This window comes from Cervus elaphus, chromosome 33 (genome assembly GCF_910594005.1).
Source record: "Cervus elaphus chromosome 33, mCerEla1.1, whole genome shotgun sequence".
In the NCBI taxonomy this organism is placed as follows: domain Eukaryota; kingdom Metazoa; phylum Chordata; class Mammalia; order Artiodactyla; family Cervidae; genus Cervus; species Cervus elaphus.
Window position 1 is genome coordinate 50,295,096 of NC_057847.1, and position 17,390 is coordinate 50,312,485.

At 36.0% G+C, this 17,390-nt stretch overlaps 1 protein-coding gene across 1 annotated transcript in view; it reads right to left on the bottom strand.

The window, feature by feature from the left end:
• ACVR2A (activin A receptor type 2A) overlaps window positions 1-17,390 on the bottom strand; it is a 91,700-nt gene continuing 74,310 nt past the window's right edge. The window contains exons 5-11 of the mRNA XM_043894595.1: window positions 16,307-16,450; window positions 14,311-14,454; window positions 13,151-13,296; window positions 11,399-11,513; window positions 8,835-8,973; window positions 4,471-4,601; window positions 1-3,738 (exon numbers count right to left, since the gene is read on the bottom strand). Of these exons, the coding sequence (XP_043750530.1) occupies window positions 3,544-3,738; window positions 4,471-4,601; window positions 8,835-8,973; window positions 11,399-11,513; window positions 13,151-13,296; window positions 14,311-14,454; window positions 16,307-16,450 (1,014 nt within the window). The 3' untranslated portion in view covers window positions 1-3,543. The remainder of the gene's footprint in view (window positions 3,739-4,470; window positions 4,602-8,834; window positions 8,974-11,398; window positions 11,514-13,150; window positions 13,297-14,310; window positions 14,455-16,306; window positions 16,451-17,390) is intronic.

Genomic DNA, 17,390 nt, shown 5'->3' on the forward strand with positions numbered 1-17,390 from the left:
CCATGTTTATTTTTTTATTTAACTTGGGAATGGAATGGGGATAGCATACACTTTATTTGTACAATATTTAACAATCACTTACCCATGGTGGGGTTTTATGGGACTTTTTTTTTCTTTTTTGACTTTTTGTTAAATACTTGCAGAAAAAAATAGCAAGTACAATTTGACAGTAGTACAACAACCTGTGCCCAAAACACTGACAAGAAATACAGAGTAAAGCTAAAATAATTGTTTACCAATATTTTGAGAGGTAACAAATAGGATATGGGTTGAGACTGCATAAAAATGTACTGCTGGTTGAATATCTGAGGTAAATGATGTTCAATCAAGATGCTACTTGTATCATTTTGCCCATAAATCAGTAAATAATTTTATGCACATTATACCAAATGTTCCTAAAAAGTAATATTTTAAAAAGGTAAAAAAGAGAAACTGGAAAATATCTGTGGCAAAGCATCTTTTTTAAACAGTTAATCAGTTTATTCCACTAAACTATCATCTGGCCAGGATTTTTTTCCCCTCCTACCTGCATTTTACTTAAATGTAGCTGTTATACTACCTAAGAGTAAGGACGGGGGAAGAAGAGTTTCTTTATACTTTCATGATTTATGATTCATCTTTAAGTTCTAAACTTTTTTCTTTCTGATTGTATTTTCAAAACATCACCATGAAGGACAGTGCAAGTTCATGGGACCAACAACTGTGAGGCACAGTCTCTGTTCTGGAATTCACAAGGTACCTGTAATAAACATTCAAACAAGAATCACACGTCACATGCTAAAAACTGCCTAGCATCTAAAATACATACAAGAGCGGTGCAGGGCATAGACTTCGAATACAGCCAAACACTGGTTAGTCCATCAGTCCTATGGCAGTTAATCATAAAGCATTCCTTACACGGAGATCTGGGCAAGGTCAAGAGTGTAAGTCAGAGCAGCAGTTCTGATGTGTGTCATAAAGGCAAAATCCAAGACGAGTCATAAGGAGCACCATACACATGAGGAAAAAATTATTGGGGTCTGCTTACCCCCAAACAAATCATTTTTCTTTCTTTGATCTCGCTTTTTCAGTATCCCTAAGCTTAAACTTTTTATTAACTTGCCCACTCTACGCTGACTGTAAACCAAATGTGAAAATGCCCTGCAAAAGAAAGTTTTAACAAGACTAGGTACAGGACAGGTAGTCACTGGAACATTCTTATTTTACTGCTTATAAAAATTATTTTTCTACCAATGTAGTTCTCAAAAGGATACAGGTTTTATTGTAAAATTGGTTAGCTAGAGTTAAGTACAATACCCGGGATTTCTAAAAATGTTTTCTAACATGAAGAGAAAACTTTATTTTGTGAATACCTGGTCTTATAAATGTAACTCTTTTTAAGTGTTCACATAAGCCAAACATTCATCATAATACTCCTTGTTTTCCTTTGATTTGACTTTTTTAACTTTTAAAAACAGGATTAAATGTTCAGAACAGGTAGAAATCAATCTTCAAGAGATGAACAATTTTCATGTATGAACATTCTCATTATTTTCCCTTCTTGATTAGTTTCCAGGTAGAAGCAAAACCAAGAAATTGAGAAGCCAAGTACTTTTTGAAATAAAGGTAAACTCAACACTGAAATGGGAATTCTTAGAAATACAACAAAGCCTTGGGTACATTATGCGACCAAGAACACAAAGTTCTGTATGGTGTGTGGCACACAGACGACAATGCTGTTACTCTTCTTTCCCTCCCTGCTTAGAGTCTGTTGACCTATGTATTATTTATAAATAATATAATTTATTCCCAGAGATTAAGTGCACGTTTTATGTAAAATGTAGTGTACTGTGTGGTTAAATAGCCATTTGAAGATAACACATTCACAGTGAGCTCCTGATAGTGACACATAAAAAATTCTTTTATAAAATTAACATGAATTTTAAAATGACCTGACAAAAGTACATAGCATAATACTGACTATTTGTTGGTCAGTAACCTAATTAATGTTTTGCTTTGGCCTGTAAATTTGAGAAGGAATCCAATTATATTCTAATGTAATATTGTTTTGAAAAGCACTTTGGCACCTACTTATCAGTTCCATTTTCTCATCAAGGATAAGGCATGAACTATCCTAAATTAATATCAGTTAGTTGTAAAAGCAATTTGTGGAAGGAGGCTATGTTACCTGTATCAACACTGGTTACCTCTAGATGTCATTGCATATTTTAAGTTATAAGTTTAACTTGTTATCCCTGATTTGTTTTAAAGCAGTAACATCTGAAATCTGTGCTTAAAGTTTAAATCTCTATCCTAGGATAATTCTTGACATATCACAGACATCAAATATTACTCTGACAAGATGGCACCAAGCAGAAATATAGTAATAAAGTTACAAGTCTCAAAGCAGAGAGTGAGGAATTCTGGGTAATGACACTTCCTGAGGTGATTCTAAAACAGTGATCAAGAATGTCCCACACACTGTTTGGTGAAAAGAAATACACTACAATTTTACATATATAAATAGGAAAAAAAAAATCTATTTTTAAAGAATAAAAATGAAGAGCTTTCCAGTGTTACAGCTCACTTAAAAAATTTTAAATCATGCTTTAAATTTTCAAATAGTCCCCAAGCACAGCACACCTAAAAAAATATGTAGCTAAGTATGCAATATTTAGGGGAACTGGATATAAGATGAAGTTTTTTTTAAACATGGGAGAAAAGGGGGAAATACACCATTTTTTCATTTCAAAAAACAGCACTTTTTTTTTCCCTTAAATCACAAGCTAGCACAAGAAAAGCTAAAACACTGCTTTACGAATGGCCACTTACTGTTGGCACTAAGCGTAGCTTACTTTTTTTCTTAAATAACACAGTGAATTTGTAATACCTTGTTACAAAACACGGGTCAATTTATTATTGAAATTTTGTTAGTGTTTTCAATTTTATAATTTAGCAACCGTGGAACTGAGGTATACCTTGTTGAGGGAGGTTAAAGTAATGCTTGGAAGCCTCTTCACTGTACCCCACTTAGATGACTTTGTTTATGTACACAGAACAGCAGCACACTAAACATTCACAAGCTGTGTCCTATTGGCATCACAATAGTCATTTATAGAAACACAACAGCAAATGCAATAAAAACAAGTTACCCTTTTAAAATCTGAAATGAAAAGTTTTTGATTTAAAAAAAAAATAGCAGTAGTTCATTTAAGGAATTAGTGTCTTCAGACAGACATTAAGAAATCTGATGTCAGTTTTCAAACACATGATTAGCCAGGTCCAAAAAGATCCTTGATTTGGAGAGGGCCACATTCTTCATGTACATTTTTTCAAAAGTTTCTTTATACAGTTTACAACTTTTCTCTTAGTCGCGTGTCCTTCATGTCTCTGCTACAGGCAATGCCATAAGTCTCCCAGAGCCACCTTTTGAAATGAGGGTCTTCTTTCTGAGATGTCCAGGAGACATCCTACTCATTTCACACGGAAAATAAACTGTAAGCAGTTTCATTAGCAGCTCCAGTTGAGAGTCCTGTTTCTCAGCGTGTACACATGATGCAACCATCATAGACTGGATTCTTTGGGAGGAAAGTCAACATTTGTCACCATCGTGACCACTGTTACAATGTCCTCTGTGGTAATGATATTTGTTAGTCTTTGCATCTGAGTAATTCTTTCACCTACACATCCAGCTGATAACCTGGCTTCGGCATCATGATCCCAACATTCTTCTATCGTTTCACAGAGCATTGCCATTCCCTAAAAAGGAGAAACACATTTAAATATCATAGCAATTTTTGTTTTCTATTGGGAACTAGAGTAAAACTCTCATAAAGAAATTGCTATTCTTGTGGGTTAAAGAAAGTCTCAAGATTAGCCGAGTTTGATGTTTGTCAACATTCACTTTCGAACATCTCATGTAATAACATGGAGAGAAGCACTGAGAGAAAACAGTATTTTTTTTTTTAAAGCACTGGAGATGATCACAGCAGGTGATGTGTTTAATTCCAAATATCTCTGATCACTGTCCACAAAGCAGGTAATTTAAATTTAAGCTAACCTTTGAACTGAATTCAAAACTAAGGCTTTGAGAAGTTTACCAATTTTTATTCTTTATCTTAGTTAATATCAGCATTTCTACCTTGCAGATAAGTAGGAAAAAGGTTAGGAAGCCACACTTAAGGATTCGCTACTTGGCTTATCCACGTCTCTAGTCATGCACTTGTCTCCCTTGGAAACCTTCCAAATAGGGGACACACTGACACAAGGGCACGAAGCCAAGTGCCCCCTGCGGCTCTGCCTTGTCCGTCTCCCTCCCGAGTGTACAGACGTGGCTGTAACCGCACTGTTTCTAGGATCTAGTATAGAATATCTTGTACCAAGATCTCTGCCTCAGGATATCCAGAAAGAAAACGTGCAGAAATATAAATCATTCCTCTGATGAACATTTTTTTTATTGGAAATTAAAGTGAAAAGCTAACTGTAACTTACAGCATGTTTCTGCCAATAATCTCTTAAAACAGGCCTCTTTTTTTTATGCACAACAACTTCCTGCATGTCTTCAAGAGAGGGATGCTGGCCAATTTCTTCCTCAAATGGCAGCATGTATTCATCTACAGGTCCTGAAATGTAAAAAAGGGGGGAAAGTCGTTTTAATTCAAATCATCTTGCCTTCCTAACTGGAACAAGTTTTCTAAAACATACTCTTACCGCCTTTTCCTAACTGTCATATGCTATAATGACAGGAGAGAGACAAACGCTCAACTGTAGTTACAACCACAAATGTTAATTTAGAAGAAATCAAAAAGTCTGTAATTTGGCATGTAACACTGCTAAGGATTGTAAGGAGTTCTCCTACCTACTGCATAAGGAATACCTACCTCTGTATAAAGGACACAGGGAACCGTGGATATGTGCATATTAAGGATATAACATCTCTATAATGTACCCACTCCTGCAGTTCAGATCAGACTATAAACAGTAGTGCTTTCATTGAAGACAGGGTTCAGTCCGTTATAGCCATCTTTATTCTGACATGCCTTAGCCCCCTACACAATCATACAAGGAGGTATGTACTCCAGAGGCACACCTCTGCCCTCACAAAAGCTGCCAAATATTTAGTTTAAAAATCACAAATGTACTGTATAAACAGGGTTCCCAACAAGTCAGAATGGTGCCTTCACAGAAAAGCAAGATTTATTCTACAATATAATTATTATTTTTTTTTTTTTACTTAGGTCTACTCAAATACAGAAATTCAGTTAGGAGTTATTAATAACTAATAATAAACACTTATGCTGACCAGAAGCTTTATATTCCATTTTATCTTCACAGAGTGCAGGTAGCATTACCCTATTTTACAGATGATAAGTGCAAAAAAAGTTCCATAATTTGCACAAGGGCATACAGCTCTGAAGTAAGACAGCTGAATCCACCTCAGAATGACTCTAGTCTGTGAACCGTCTGCCCTTGATGGAAATTGGTCACTAATGAGCAACTTCAGTGACCAGATGTGTCTGTATATAGATAACAAACCCTGTGCAAGTTCTCAAAACATACCAAACACTCCTGCATAGAATTAACAGTGGATGACGAAGGAGGCCATCTAATTCAACCCTGTCTAACTGCACGAATACTTGGGGGCTGAATAGCCAGGCTCTGCTTGTGCGCTTCCAGACACTTAGCATTCTAAGGTGTCTATTACCCTCGCTACTCTAAATGTGGTCCACAGGTCAGCAGCATTGACAGGCAGCTTGTAAGAAATGTAATAATTAGGCCCCACCCCAGACCTACTGAGTCAAAATCTGAATTTTAAGATTCCCAGGAGTTTGGTTTGCACATTGAAATTTGAGACTCACTGACATAAACCATCAATGATTAACCATCAAAAAAATTTTAAATCACTACTTTAGCAATGTTCACACTGTCCCCTATAATTTCTGACTTGGATCAGAAAGGCCTCTCTGCAACTGAGTATTCCATAGCACCTGCAAGGTATTTAAGAAATCTAGGCATCTATCCCTCTCTTATTCCATAAAAACTTCCCTGATACAAAACAAAGCAACTCCTCACTCCTCCAAACTCCAATAATATTTCCTTACACTTCTCAGGTATTAACATTTATCCATGGCTCAGCAGGTAAAGAATCCACCTGCCATGAAGGAGACACAGTAGAAATGAGTTCGATCCTTGAGTTGAAAAGATCTCCTGGAGAAGGAAATGGCAACCCACTCCAGTATTCTTGCCTAGAAAATCCCACAGACAGACGAGCCTGGTGGGCTACAGTCCATGCGGTTGCAAAGAGTTGGATACAACTGAGCACATAAACTCAAAAAACATTTACCTACATGGAAAATTCATACTTACCTTACTCTAGAATTGACTGTCCAAGATACATTTTTATCAACTGAACTGTACATTGTTTATCCCTCATAATACTATATCCAATTGGTTTGCTTCAGAGAGTTCATATTACTCAAATTTTAAGCAATATATTTCCCAGTAACATCTGCCATCTCACCCGCTTCTTTCTGCCTCCATAAATGCACATAATGCATTCATCTTCCACTTTAACCCAAAACACACTAAACAGTTTACTCTTCTTCCTATAGACTTAAGCTAAAATTATATCCAAATTGCTTCAACCTTTCTTAGGTTCTGGATCCACTCCCACACCAATTTTGGAAGAATGAATGGCTGTTCATTCCTAACCACTTGTCCACTAAATTCCCTTTAAAAGCACCTTATCCCAATTCAAGTTTCATATACCAGAGGTAGTCTGTCATACACTGAGAAACTATTACAATACTCAGAAAATACTCATAGAACATAGGTTAAGATAGTTAAACCTTTTAAAAATTAAAAAAAAAAACAAAACAAAACATCAAACTAACATTGGTTTGCAGTTAGCAGTCAGAAAAGTTTACCTTACATTCTCATATCCCAAGAAGTGTAACATGATTGGAGAAAAGAGAGACCTTCTGAGGAGCACTAAAGATAGTACCCACAACACTATAATTCCTTCACACCAGGAATATAACATGCAGGTTTATAATCAATCAATGTGAAAATCTGTTTTAAAAAGGATTTCAAAAACAAGGACTAGGAATCCCTTGGAACCAAGGTGATGTGCTAGAGAATGTAACTTATGTTTATAGTAATGTCTACAGTAGATCAGACTTTCAAAGCTTTAAAGAGGCAGAATCTAACCTGCAGTATAATGTGCTCAGCCACAGAGGACAGAATGCTAATTCAGTCTGTTGCTGAGGTACATGCTGCCATCACGCAAGTGCTGAATAGCCTCTCAGGATAATGTCTGGGAGGCCAAATCTACATGCAACTCTCACCCAAGAGCTGACTTTAACCCTTAGGTATCTTAGGACCCATATGACCTGACCAAGGTAGCAGCCCTCTCCCTGAATCTGGATCAGTTTAAAACTAGGCTCTATCACTCACCAATTTACAGCTAAAATAGACAAGCTACTTAATTTCTACTTAAAATTTGAGTGTCAAATTCCTCACATATAAAACTAAGCTAATACCTCCAAAGTTGTTTTAGGAAATAAGCTAAAGGTATGTGGAAAATTCTGAAAGAGATGGGAATACCAGACCACCTGACCTGCCTCTTGAGAAACCTATATGCAGGTCAGGAAGCAACAGTTAGACCTGGACATGGAACAACAGACTGGTTCCAAACAGGAAAAGGAGTACGCCAAGGCTGTATATTGCCACCCTGCTTATTTAACTTATATGCAGAGTACATCATGAGAAACTGGGCTAGAAGAAGCACAAGCTGGAATCAAGATTGCCGGGAGAAATATCAATAACCTCAGATATGCAGATGACACCACCCTTATGGCAGAAAGTGAAGAGAAACTAAAGCGCCTCTTGATGAAGATGAAAGTGAAAGCGGAGAGTGAAAAAGTTGGCTTAAAGCTCAACATTCGGAAAACTAAGATCATGGCATCTGGTCCCATCACTTCATGGGAAACAGATGTGGAAACAGTGTCAGACTTTATTTTTCTGGGCTCCAAAATCACTGCAGATGGTGACTGCAGTCATGAAATTAAAAGATGCTTACTCCTTGGAAGGAAAGTTATGACCAATCTAGACAGCACACTAAAAAGCAGAGACCTTACTTTGCCAACAAAGGTCTGTCTAGTCAAGGCTATGGTTTTTCCAGTGGTCATGTATGGCTGTGAGAGTTGGACTGTGAAGAAAGCTGAGGGCCGAATAATTGATGCTTTTGAACTGTGGTGTTGGAGAAGACTCTTGAGAGTCCCATGGACTGCAAGGAGATCCAACCAGTCCATCCTAAAGGAGATCAGTCCTGAGTGTTCACTGGAAGGACTGATGCTAAAGCTGAAACTCCAGTACTTTGGCCACCTCATGCGAAGAGCTGACTGACTCATTGGGAAAGACCCTGATGCTGGGAGGGATTGGGGGCAGGAGAAGGGGACGACAAGAGGATGAGATAGTTGGATGGCATCACCGACTCGATGGACATGAGATTGAGTAAACTCTGGGAGTTGGTGATGGACAGGCAGGCCTGGCATGCTGTGATTCATGAGGTCGCAGAGAGTTGGACACGACTGAGCGACTGAACTGAACTGAACTGATGTGAAGTGCCCAGCAAAGCATCTGGCAACCGTAATGAATCAATACATTTCAGTACCTTTCCTTTCCTGCCCTCCTATCCCCTGCCTCCTGAATTTTCTTTACACTACCACTTCTGGGAGTATACTTAAAAACAGCTGTGCTTTATAATATTACCTTTGAGAGTAATCAACCCTTTTCATACATGTGTAGCAGGTACACACACATATATATCTTTTAAAAAATATTCGTTCCCTTACCATCTGCAGCAGTACAGCGAGAAGCCAGTTCCCACAGGACTAATCCCATGGCATACATATCTATCCTCAAAAATGCATCCCTTTGGAAGTTGATAGCACCCTCTAATACCTCTGGAGCCATATACCTTCGGGTACCCACCTGAAAAAGATGTTAAAAGCAAACAGCAATTATTAACTTTGTGAACTGACATTTTATCATTTGTAAAGAGAATCAAAACCAACTGTGGTCTACTATCAGGTAAGATAACTAAATTTTGACCAGAATTTTATTCCATTTCAAGTAACACAACAGCCAAGACCCCGGAAACGATGCAACCATGAATAGGGTGTGCTTAAAGAAATAAAAGTACTATGCAGCTCTTAGAAAAACATGAGGTAGATCTATAAGGACTGACATGGAAAGAGTTCTAAAAATATTATAGGATGAAAACAGCAAAGAACAAAGCAGTGTATATACTAAGATCCCTTCGGGATACACTTAATAGATATATCAACACATACTATGCCGGTTTAGGCTTAGACTTTTTCCCCCTTCTGGAAGTAATCACAAACTGAACAATAATTATTTGTGGAGAGAGGATGGAACAGAGAAAAAAATCTGTTTACTTTTCGACTGTACACTGTTTGAAATGTATCCTTAAAAAAAAAATGCTCTTTTTGAGTATAACAATACAAAATATAAAACAAATTAGCCACACAAAGGATAGATAAACTTTCTAAAGTTCTATTTGCACAAAATCTATTTGTTTCTTCATGAATTCTGTCTTATATTCTTTACTGATATCAGTCCCTAACAATTTGCCATTTCTTATTAATGTTAACTATGGTTACCAAGCTAGTACAGCTGACTCTGGTTGGTGCTTGACAAAATTCATCTATTTTAAAAATTTCTGTGTGATACCTGGGTAGATCACAATCCACTTAAGTTTTAGTAGGTCTAGGGAGTGGCCCAGATATTAGTATTTCCAAAAGCTACATTAAGTTACTGTCATCTACACTAGAAATTGGGCAATAACCAGTAAATACACATTTAACAAAGGTATTGAAAAAAAAAGTATCGCTCACTAAGACCCTAAAGTTCAAGTTTCTAATTCATTTATTAATAATAAGAACACTTTAAAGAGTAACTTTCTCTTTTTGGCTACTTTAAATAACTTTTAATTGTGCTATAAGCAAGCTTTTCCCCAAAGTATACTTTTCTCCCAAAGATAAATGTATGCCATCCAAAGTACTTCTTTTTTTATGAAATGATGACGTCATCTTTTTTTAGTGTAAAATGTCCTCTTTTATAAATTGATGATGAAAAAAGAGAAAAATCATTTTTTCCAGTATTCTTTGCAAAATATAAAATATGCAGTAACATGCATTTGAAATTTCCTGGCCCATGAAATCTAAAGTCAAGGAATCAGTGATGTATTATTTATTATTATGCATATGTGTAATTGTGTATTATTGTTATGTATTATTATTTTTATCCGTGTCATGTAACCCAATCATGAGGGCATTAAAAGATATGAATGAATCCCCTAAGTTTTTTTTTTTTAAAGGGAGGGATGGTATGTTAAGTTTATAAGGCACCAAAAGGATTGAATTCTTTGGAAAACTTAAGTCTTAAAATAATCAGCTCAGAAGTTTGGTCCTAGACTTCCTGCACAATCTTCAATCTCAGCAATACTCCACAAAATTGCCTTCCTTCCAAAATGCATATGCTGTCAACTTTCTAGAACTATGACTGTTGACTAAATTCTTGAATCATTAGTCGATACTGCCAAAATTTGTTGTGCTGTGTTCTTGGAGGCCAACAGCATACACTGGGAAAAAAGAAAGCTGAGAATCAGGTGATGAAATAATTTGCATAATTTGAAAGATGAAGCAATGATTAAACAAAATCATTTGGCTTTATAAGGAAATAACACCTTTCCGTTGAACTGTTTTGAAAACACCTTTCCTAGCCTCAGTTTCTGAGAATAAAACATATGGATGTTCTTTTCCTCTCTGGCCTTCCTTACAGGCTCCTGTTGCTGAGATCTCTTGTGTAAACTTCGATTAACTGTAGCCCATCAGGCTTCTCTGTCCATGGGTTTCCCAAGCAAGAATACTGGAGTAGGTTGCTATTTCCTTCTCCAAGGATCTTTCCAACCAGGGATCTTTCCAACCAGGGATCTTTCCAACCCAGGGATCAAACCCAGGTCTCCTGCGATGCAGGCAGATTCTTTACCATTTGAGCCACTAGGGAAACCCCAAGTTAAAACTAGTGAGTTAATAATATTAAGAACTCCCTAAAAGAATGAGGCCTATTAAAATGTGATAGATTCTCCTTTGATTAGTTTTAAAAAGAGAGTTCTGTAACATTTGAATTGTTTTAGATGAATTCCTTGATCTAACTACCATATGAAATTATCTTCCTTAGCAAATTTAAAACTTACTCAAGACAGCTATTCTTGATTAGATGCCAATTTAATAACCACCACAATAATTTTAGACCAACTGATTCCAGATCAACCATCTAAGAAAATATGGGACAGGATTATTTTTCCTTAAGAGGTTATAGCTATCATCCTTACCTGTCCATGGGTATCACCTGCAGACTTGCCAGCCTCAAATTTTAACGCCAACCCAAAGTCAGCAATGCAGGCTGTCAGATTGTTTTTTAACAGCACATTTTTACTTTTGATGTCCCTTGCAAACAGAAAGATAGAGTATTCAAATTCAGTTAACAACAATTTTATCTTTTAAATTTTTTGACTGTGACTAGGAAAAAAAGACTATGTATGCTATAAAAAAAAAGTATGAAATGCAGAAAAAGGAGAGGGAAAAAAGCTTAAGTAAAGTCTCCATATAGCTTGAAGCACAAGGGTACAGTGACCAACTCCTATCCACTATAGGGACAATAGGAAGGAATTCTCTCCATAAAGCCATTTTATAAAGAGCTGCCATTCCAAAGGTACTGTCCAGCTTTCACGTTATCTATGTCACTCCAATCTACCAATCAAAAAATTGTTAAGATGATAAGCATATTTCAGTTTATAGTTAGAAACTCTCATTGAAACTTCAGTTTAAAAACCAAAATGAAAAAATTTTCAAATAATAGCAGGATTGGAGTCTTTTGTGTGTTGGCACAGGCCTACATTTTAAAATAGTCCCTTATTTTAATGGTTCTTATATTCATCAGCCTGGCTGTACAAAAAGCATCCCTAGGAATGTTTACCAGATAAAACATTTTCATCCACCTGGATCCTGGTGTTCCGAAAAGAGTAACCATTTTAAGGCAATCAGCTCTCCTCTACACTCCAGCCTCAACTAGTTCATGCCAGAGATAACTATACCCCAGGCAAACACATCTGTGTCATAAGCGATGGTTAAATTTATGTGTGCAGACACAGAGACCAAAGTGAGGCAGAGGACACAGACACCCACAAATGCTACAAAATCCAGTTTAGACTCAATCAATTTTTAGGTACCCTACTTAAAGTAACCTTTGGGGGTTCACACGGATTATTTCCCATAGGACTGTGTGAAGCAAGCAAAAATCCAGGAAGAGGCAGTTAGGCTGTATGCAGGAAGATGAAGGGGAGCTACTTCAGAGGTGGAAGTCATTTAAGGTTTTCAAAATTGGAATTGAAATAAAAGTAATGCTTCCCTGCAACCTAAACACCACCTGATGTATTAGTTCCAAGCATCAGTTAATTTAAAACAACCATCTTTAAATTGAACATAAGATGGTAAACTGATCCCAGGTTCAAGGAAATTAAATTATAGTGGCAAACTGAATCCCATGTTTAAAGGGAACTAATGTCTTCCCTTTAGGATCTGACAGTTGTTGGGTCCAAGTACTATTTCTTCACTGAAAAAGGAAATTTAGTCAACCCAATTATTCAAATCATGCCTCCCATCACCTCAGCTTCGGTAATGATCACGTGGTCATTCAAAACACAACCAAAAATATATTCAAAAATCCCTCCTTAATTACATCCTCTTATACCTATTTATAATCATCTTTGAAGTAAATCATGTTTTGAGGCAAAACAAATTTCTCCTTTGAGATAAATACACTTTCATTCTTAACTATGTTTTAGGAAATAAGACAAATTGAAACATAAGTCAATCATTAACCTTTGATAATGATGTTAATATATATACATCATCCAAAATACTTCCTGGCCAATCTCAAAGCTAATTTGAAAAACAAATGAAAATCAAATGCCTCTGACAGCATGATTAAATAACTAGGGGGAAAATTTTGCCCAATGGTTTGAAAGTTTAAATAATAAACAAATACTGAATTACTGGGGAAAATAATATAAATTCAGCTCTACCTGTGAGATATGGCGGGTTTGTGGCCATCTTTTAGGCCAGGTATGTCCTCATGTAAATATGCCAATCCTCTAGCCATGGTTTCTGCAATGTGACACAATTCATTCCAAGAGACCACATTAGCCTTAAGAAAGTCTGACAGTGAACCCTAAAGAAAGGGGGAAAAAAACAACTTATGTTCTTGATAAAAGCCATGTGTATATGGAGACTTTCCTTTTTACTTTTAAGAGGTTATGGAAGGCAACATATCTTTCCTTTCAGTGAATAATATCCAAGGTCCATTTCTTTCTGAATGGTTTTAAGTTTCACGTTAATAAACATTTGAAAGGAATACCACTAGTCTTTAAAGGTTTGCTATAAGCAAAGTCAGTCAATTTCTCATTTAGAAGACAAAATTTAAAAGAAAAAAAAAAGATTATTGGAAATCTAAAATTCTAGAAAATATTTTAGAAGTTAAAATATACTGACTATAGAGATATTATATCCTAAGACTAGGAGAACAAAAAATTAAAATATAAACAACTAACCTAAAGGATCTTCCTCTGGAGATCACTGCCAACCTTTTGGTTAAGAATCAGAGAAATAAAAGAGCCACTTTTTTCTGACAATGATGAAACTGATTGGCAAAAATAACCCAATGTCCTACTTCATTAATGTATACTTTCATACTAACTCTGAAAGTAGAAAAATCGAGGAAAAATAGCAAATGTGTTTTGGTGGTAACTACCCTACAAATTAGTGACAAATCAAAGATCAGATAAATTTCCTGACCCTACTTTTGTCACTAAGCAGTACTGATTAAAGAATTTTAAGAAGCAAAATTCAAGTTGAAAAATGGCTTGTGTAATAAAAGTGGATGGTAAATGGCAAATGAAAACTACTAACCATTGGCTATACTAAAATAATTATTTGTAAGAGAAGTAACTGCAGCACAAGAAATCAGGGACAAAAGACTGGTATTCTATAAGTAGAGGGTTAGGTGAAAAAGTTGTCATCTTTGTTTTTCTATTAATACAAATTATTTTTAAAACAGGTTATTTATAAAGATTAACCAGTAACACCCTGTCCCCAGAGAAGTGAGTGACGGTTTTGTAGCCAGCATTAGGAAAGTAAGCCAACCCTGACTTTACTGAGTTAGAATGGGACGTATGGGTAGCTCTACCTTTTCATGAAACGCTGTGATCAGCCACAGATCCACATCGACACTGGTGCCTCGCTTCTCTGCACCAATGAACTGCAGTATGTTCTCATGCTTCATTCCAGGCAAACTATAGACTTCATATTCATTCTGCCATGACTGCTTATCCTAGGGGTAAAAGAAAGAAAAATAAGAATGCAAAGAACACAGGCAAACAGACCATATCTAAGAGATTACTCAAGTGAGTTCTGAGAATTCTTTTTTAAAGGCTAAGTATTAAAAGATTCTTTGGTTTTCTTTTGTCCTATTTTTTAATAAAAGAAAACTCTGACAACAGGTAACAGCTCCATGCTAAATGCCTGCCCCGCCTCTTTCCCTCAAACATACTTTTTTGTGTGTCTAATTTGTAAATCTCAGAGTTATCAGAAATGCTGCACTTCTGAATCTTAAAAAAGGCAACATGTTCCATACGCAAGTTAGTAACTACAATGTAATTTCATCATGGTGTGAAGTCACCTATGTTACTATTAAGAATAATCTGAGACATGAAATTCAGGGAGAATGACTTCATCTAAATAGAAAACAAATTTTTTCCGAAGACTAACAGTAGGTCAAACATTCTTAACAAAATGTTTAGAATACCCTGCAGAGTCAATAAGAAAGCAATGGGGTATAAATATGCAATATAATAATTTGAAACACCACAGACTCACTTGTGCCTGCAAGTTATCCATGCCTCTTATGTGTTCTGTCTACTTACAAAGGATTAGTTTCTTTTCACAATGGGAGAATAATGAAAGAGGGAGGCATAATGGTTACGAACCCTCTGGATCCAAACTAAGAATCTCTGGCACATTACATAATCATTCAATTTCCTCATTAGTAAAAAAGGGACTGTGGTATCTGCCTCACAGGGCTGTTGTGTTATATGTGTAATGTATGTTGTATTTATGTATGGGTAACATGGATACATATTAATGTGTACTTACATATGTAAAGTACCTCTATCTGACACAATAGAACCATTCAATAAAATGTTAGCTATGGTCATTGTTGTTGTTACACTTAGGTTAATCCAAGTGCATCCTCACATGAAATAACACTCATTGGCCCAACAGACTTTTCCTCTGAGAACTAAATTATACTTAACAGTATCTGCATTGCTACCAAAAAAAAAAGGAATAAACTTCTGAGAAACAGGCTTTCAAAGAGGTAAGAGGGCAAAAATCTAGGTATATTAGACAAAGAAACTGAATAATTTTGGTATAAGGAAGATCTACTATATAGGTGCAGGGGAGGGGTGAAACCTGAATCAAAACACCCAGCCAGGATCCCAATACCACGCATGGCATTAGCCACAGGTGTGAAGAAACAGACCACAGGAACAAAGGAATCATCACAGATCTATACCACGAATGGAGCAAAACTAAAGGGTATCTCAGAGGTGTGAGACCAGGGTTTTATGAGGTTGGCCTCTAAAACAAGAACAAGTCAACAGTAAATCAATTATTTGGAGTCAGCTGACTGCCTCTGAAAATTCACCAAACAAAATGAAATGATTACATCAACACTCAAAAGTAGAACAAAATCCAATCTAGTAGTAATATTGAATATCTCCAAACAGCAATTCTAAAACAAAGCACACTACTCTTTCATTATTCTGTTTGCTTTTTCTGATAATGTCAACGGGACATTAAAAATTAAAAATTAACCACTCAAACAATGAATTACATTTTTTAATTAGAATCATCTCTGCATTTCTGTACAACTTTTATTGGCAAAAACTTCTCCAATATGTGCATATACTGAAATTCCACCCCTCCAAACTAACATGACTGTTGTATGATTAATTTCTCAGATGAGAAGACAGACATAAAAGGGCTAACCATTTTCCCCAGTAGCACAAAACCACCCCGAAACATATGGCATGTGTTTTCAGACTGTTTCTGAGTTACAATGACCTAAACCAGTTGCATCTTTTAACAAATATATGCATATCAGAAAATTGCAATAAACATACCTGTATTGGAAATATTTTCACAGCCACATATTCATTGAGTAACTGGGCTTTCCACACACAACCAAATCTTCCCCTTGCTTTCACTTCTAGTAACTGTAATGGCTTCAAACCTAGTAATGGAGAAGGTGGGGGTGGTCCTGGGTCCTACAAACAATAATAGTATTATTTTAAAAAGCAGCACATGATACATATCACTTCTAAATATCAGGAAGAAGTGAGTATACTAAGGAATCAATTGACAAAAATGGTAAACACATACAAATGACATTAACTTCAATCTTGCCAAAACTGAGTTCTCAAGCATTACTAATTATCTATAGTGATCACAAAGCAAGGAGCTTGAATTCAGTTTTCATAATAACAATCAACACTATTACTCTGTGTGTGTGTGTGTTTGTGCGCATGCACACGTGATTGCTACATATACATAGCAACCAAGAGAAAAGATCTTTTTGATCCAGTCTTATTAATTCTAAGATTTTTCTGTGACCTTCCAGGATACTACTAATAGTATCCCAATTTTATCCAGTTGATAACTCCTTATAGAGTAAGGATTTGAAAAGTAACAGAACAGCAAATTATGGCTATGCATCAAAAACCCACTCCTCAAAATCTATTATTTCCCCAATGACTGTTTAGCTTCAACTCTTTTTCACCAATATCAGAAATACCCACGGCTATTCTCAAATACATTACAAGTAAGTATTTCAAATACAAAGCACACATAAAAATATGTAAGTTAGTGTTGCTATAACCAAACTGCTCTGTTCATTCTAATTTTTCCACCCAGTAACACTTTATCCTTTCGCTTATAATTATTTCCCAGAACTGACTGAGACAGTATTTTGGGACTTAATGGCAAAGAAAATACAAATTATAATTCAGAAAATAAGTGGTCACATTAGATGATACAGTATGGTAAATGAAAGAGAAGTATACGGCTATAGTTAATTTTTTAAATGGAGCAAATATATAAATAGGAGTACAGCATCACCAGGAAATCCTCCTATACAAAGTGAAGTGGCAACCCTTTGCAGAAAGCATTCTATTAGTTCAATATCTGCAAATAAAGCATGAGGAAGGA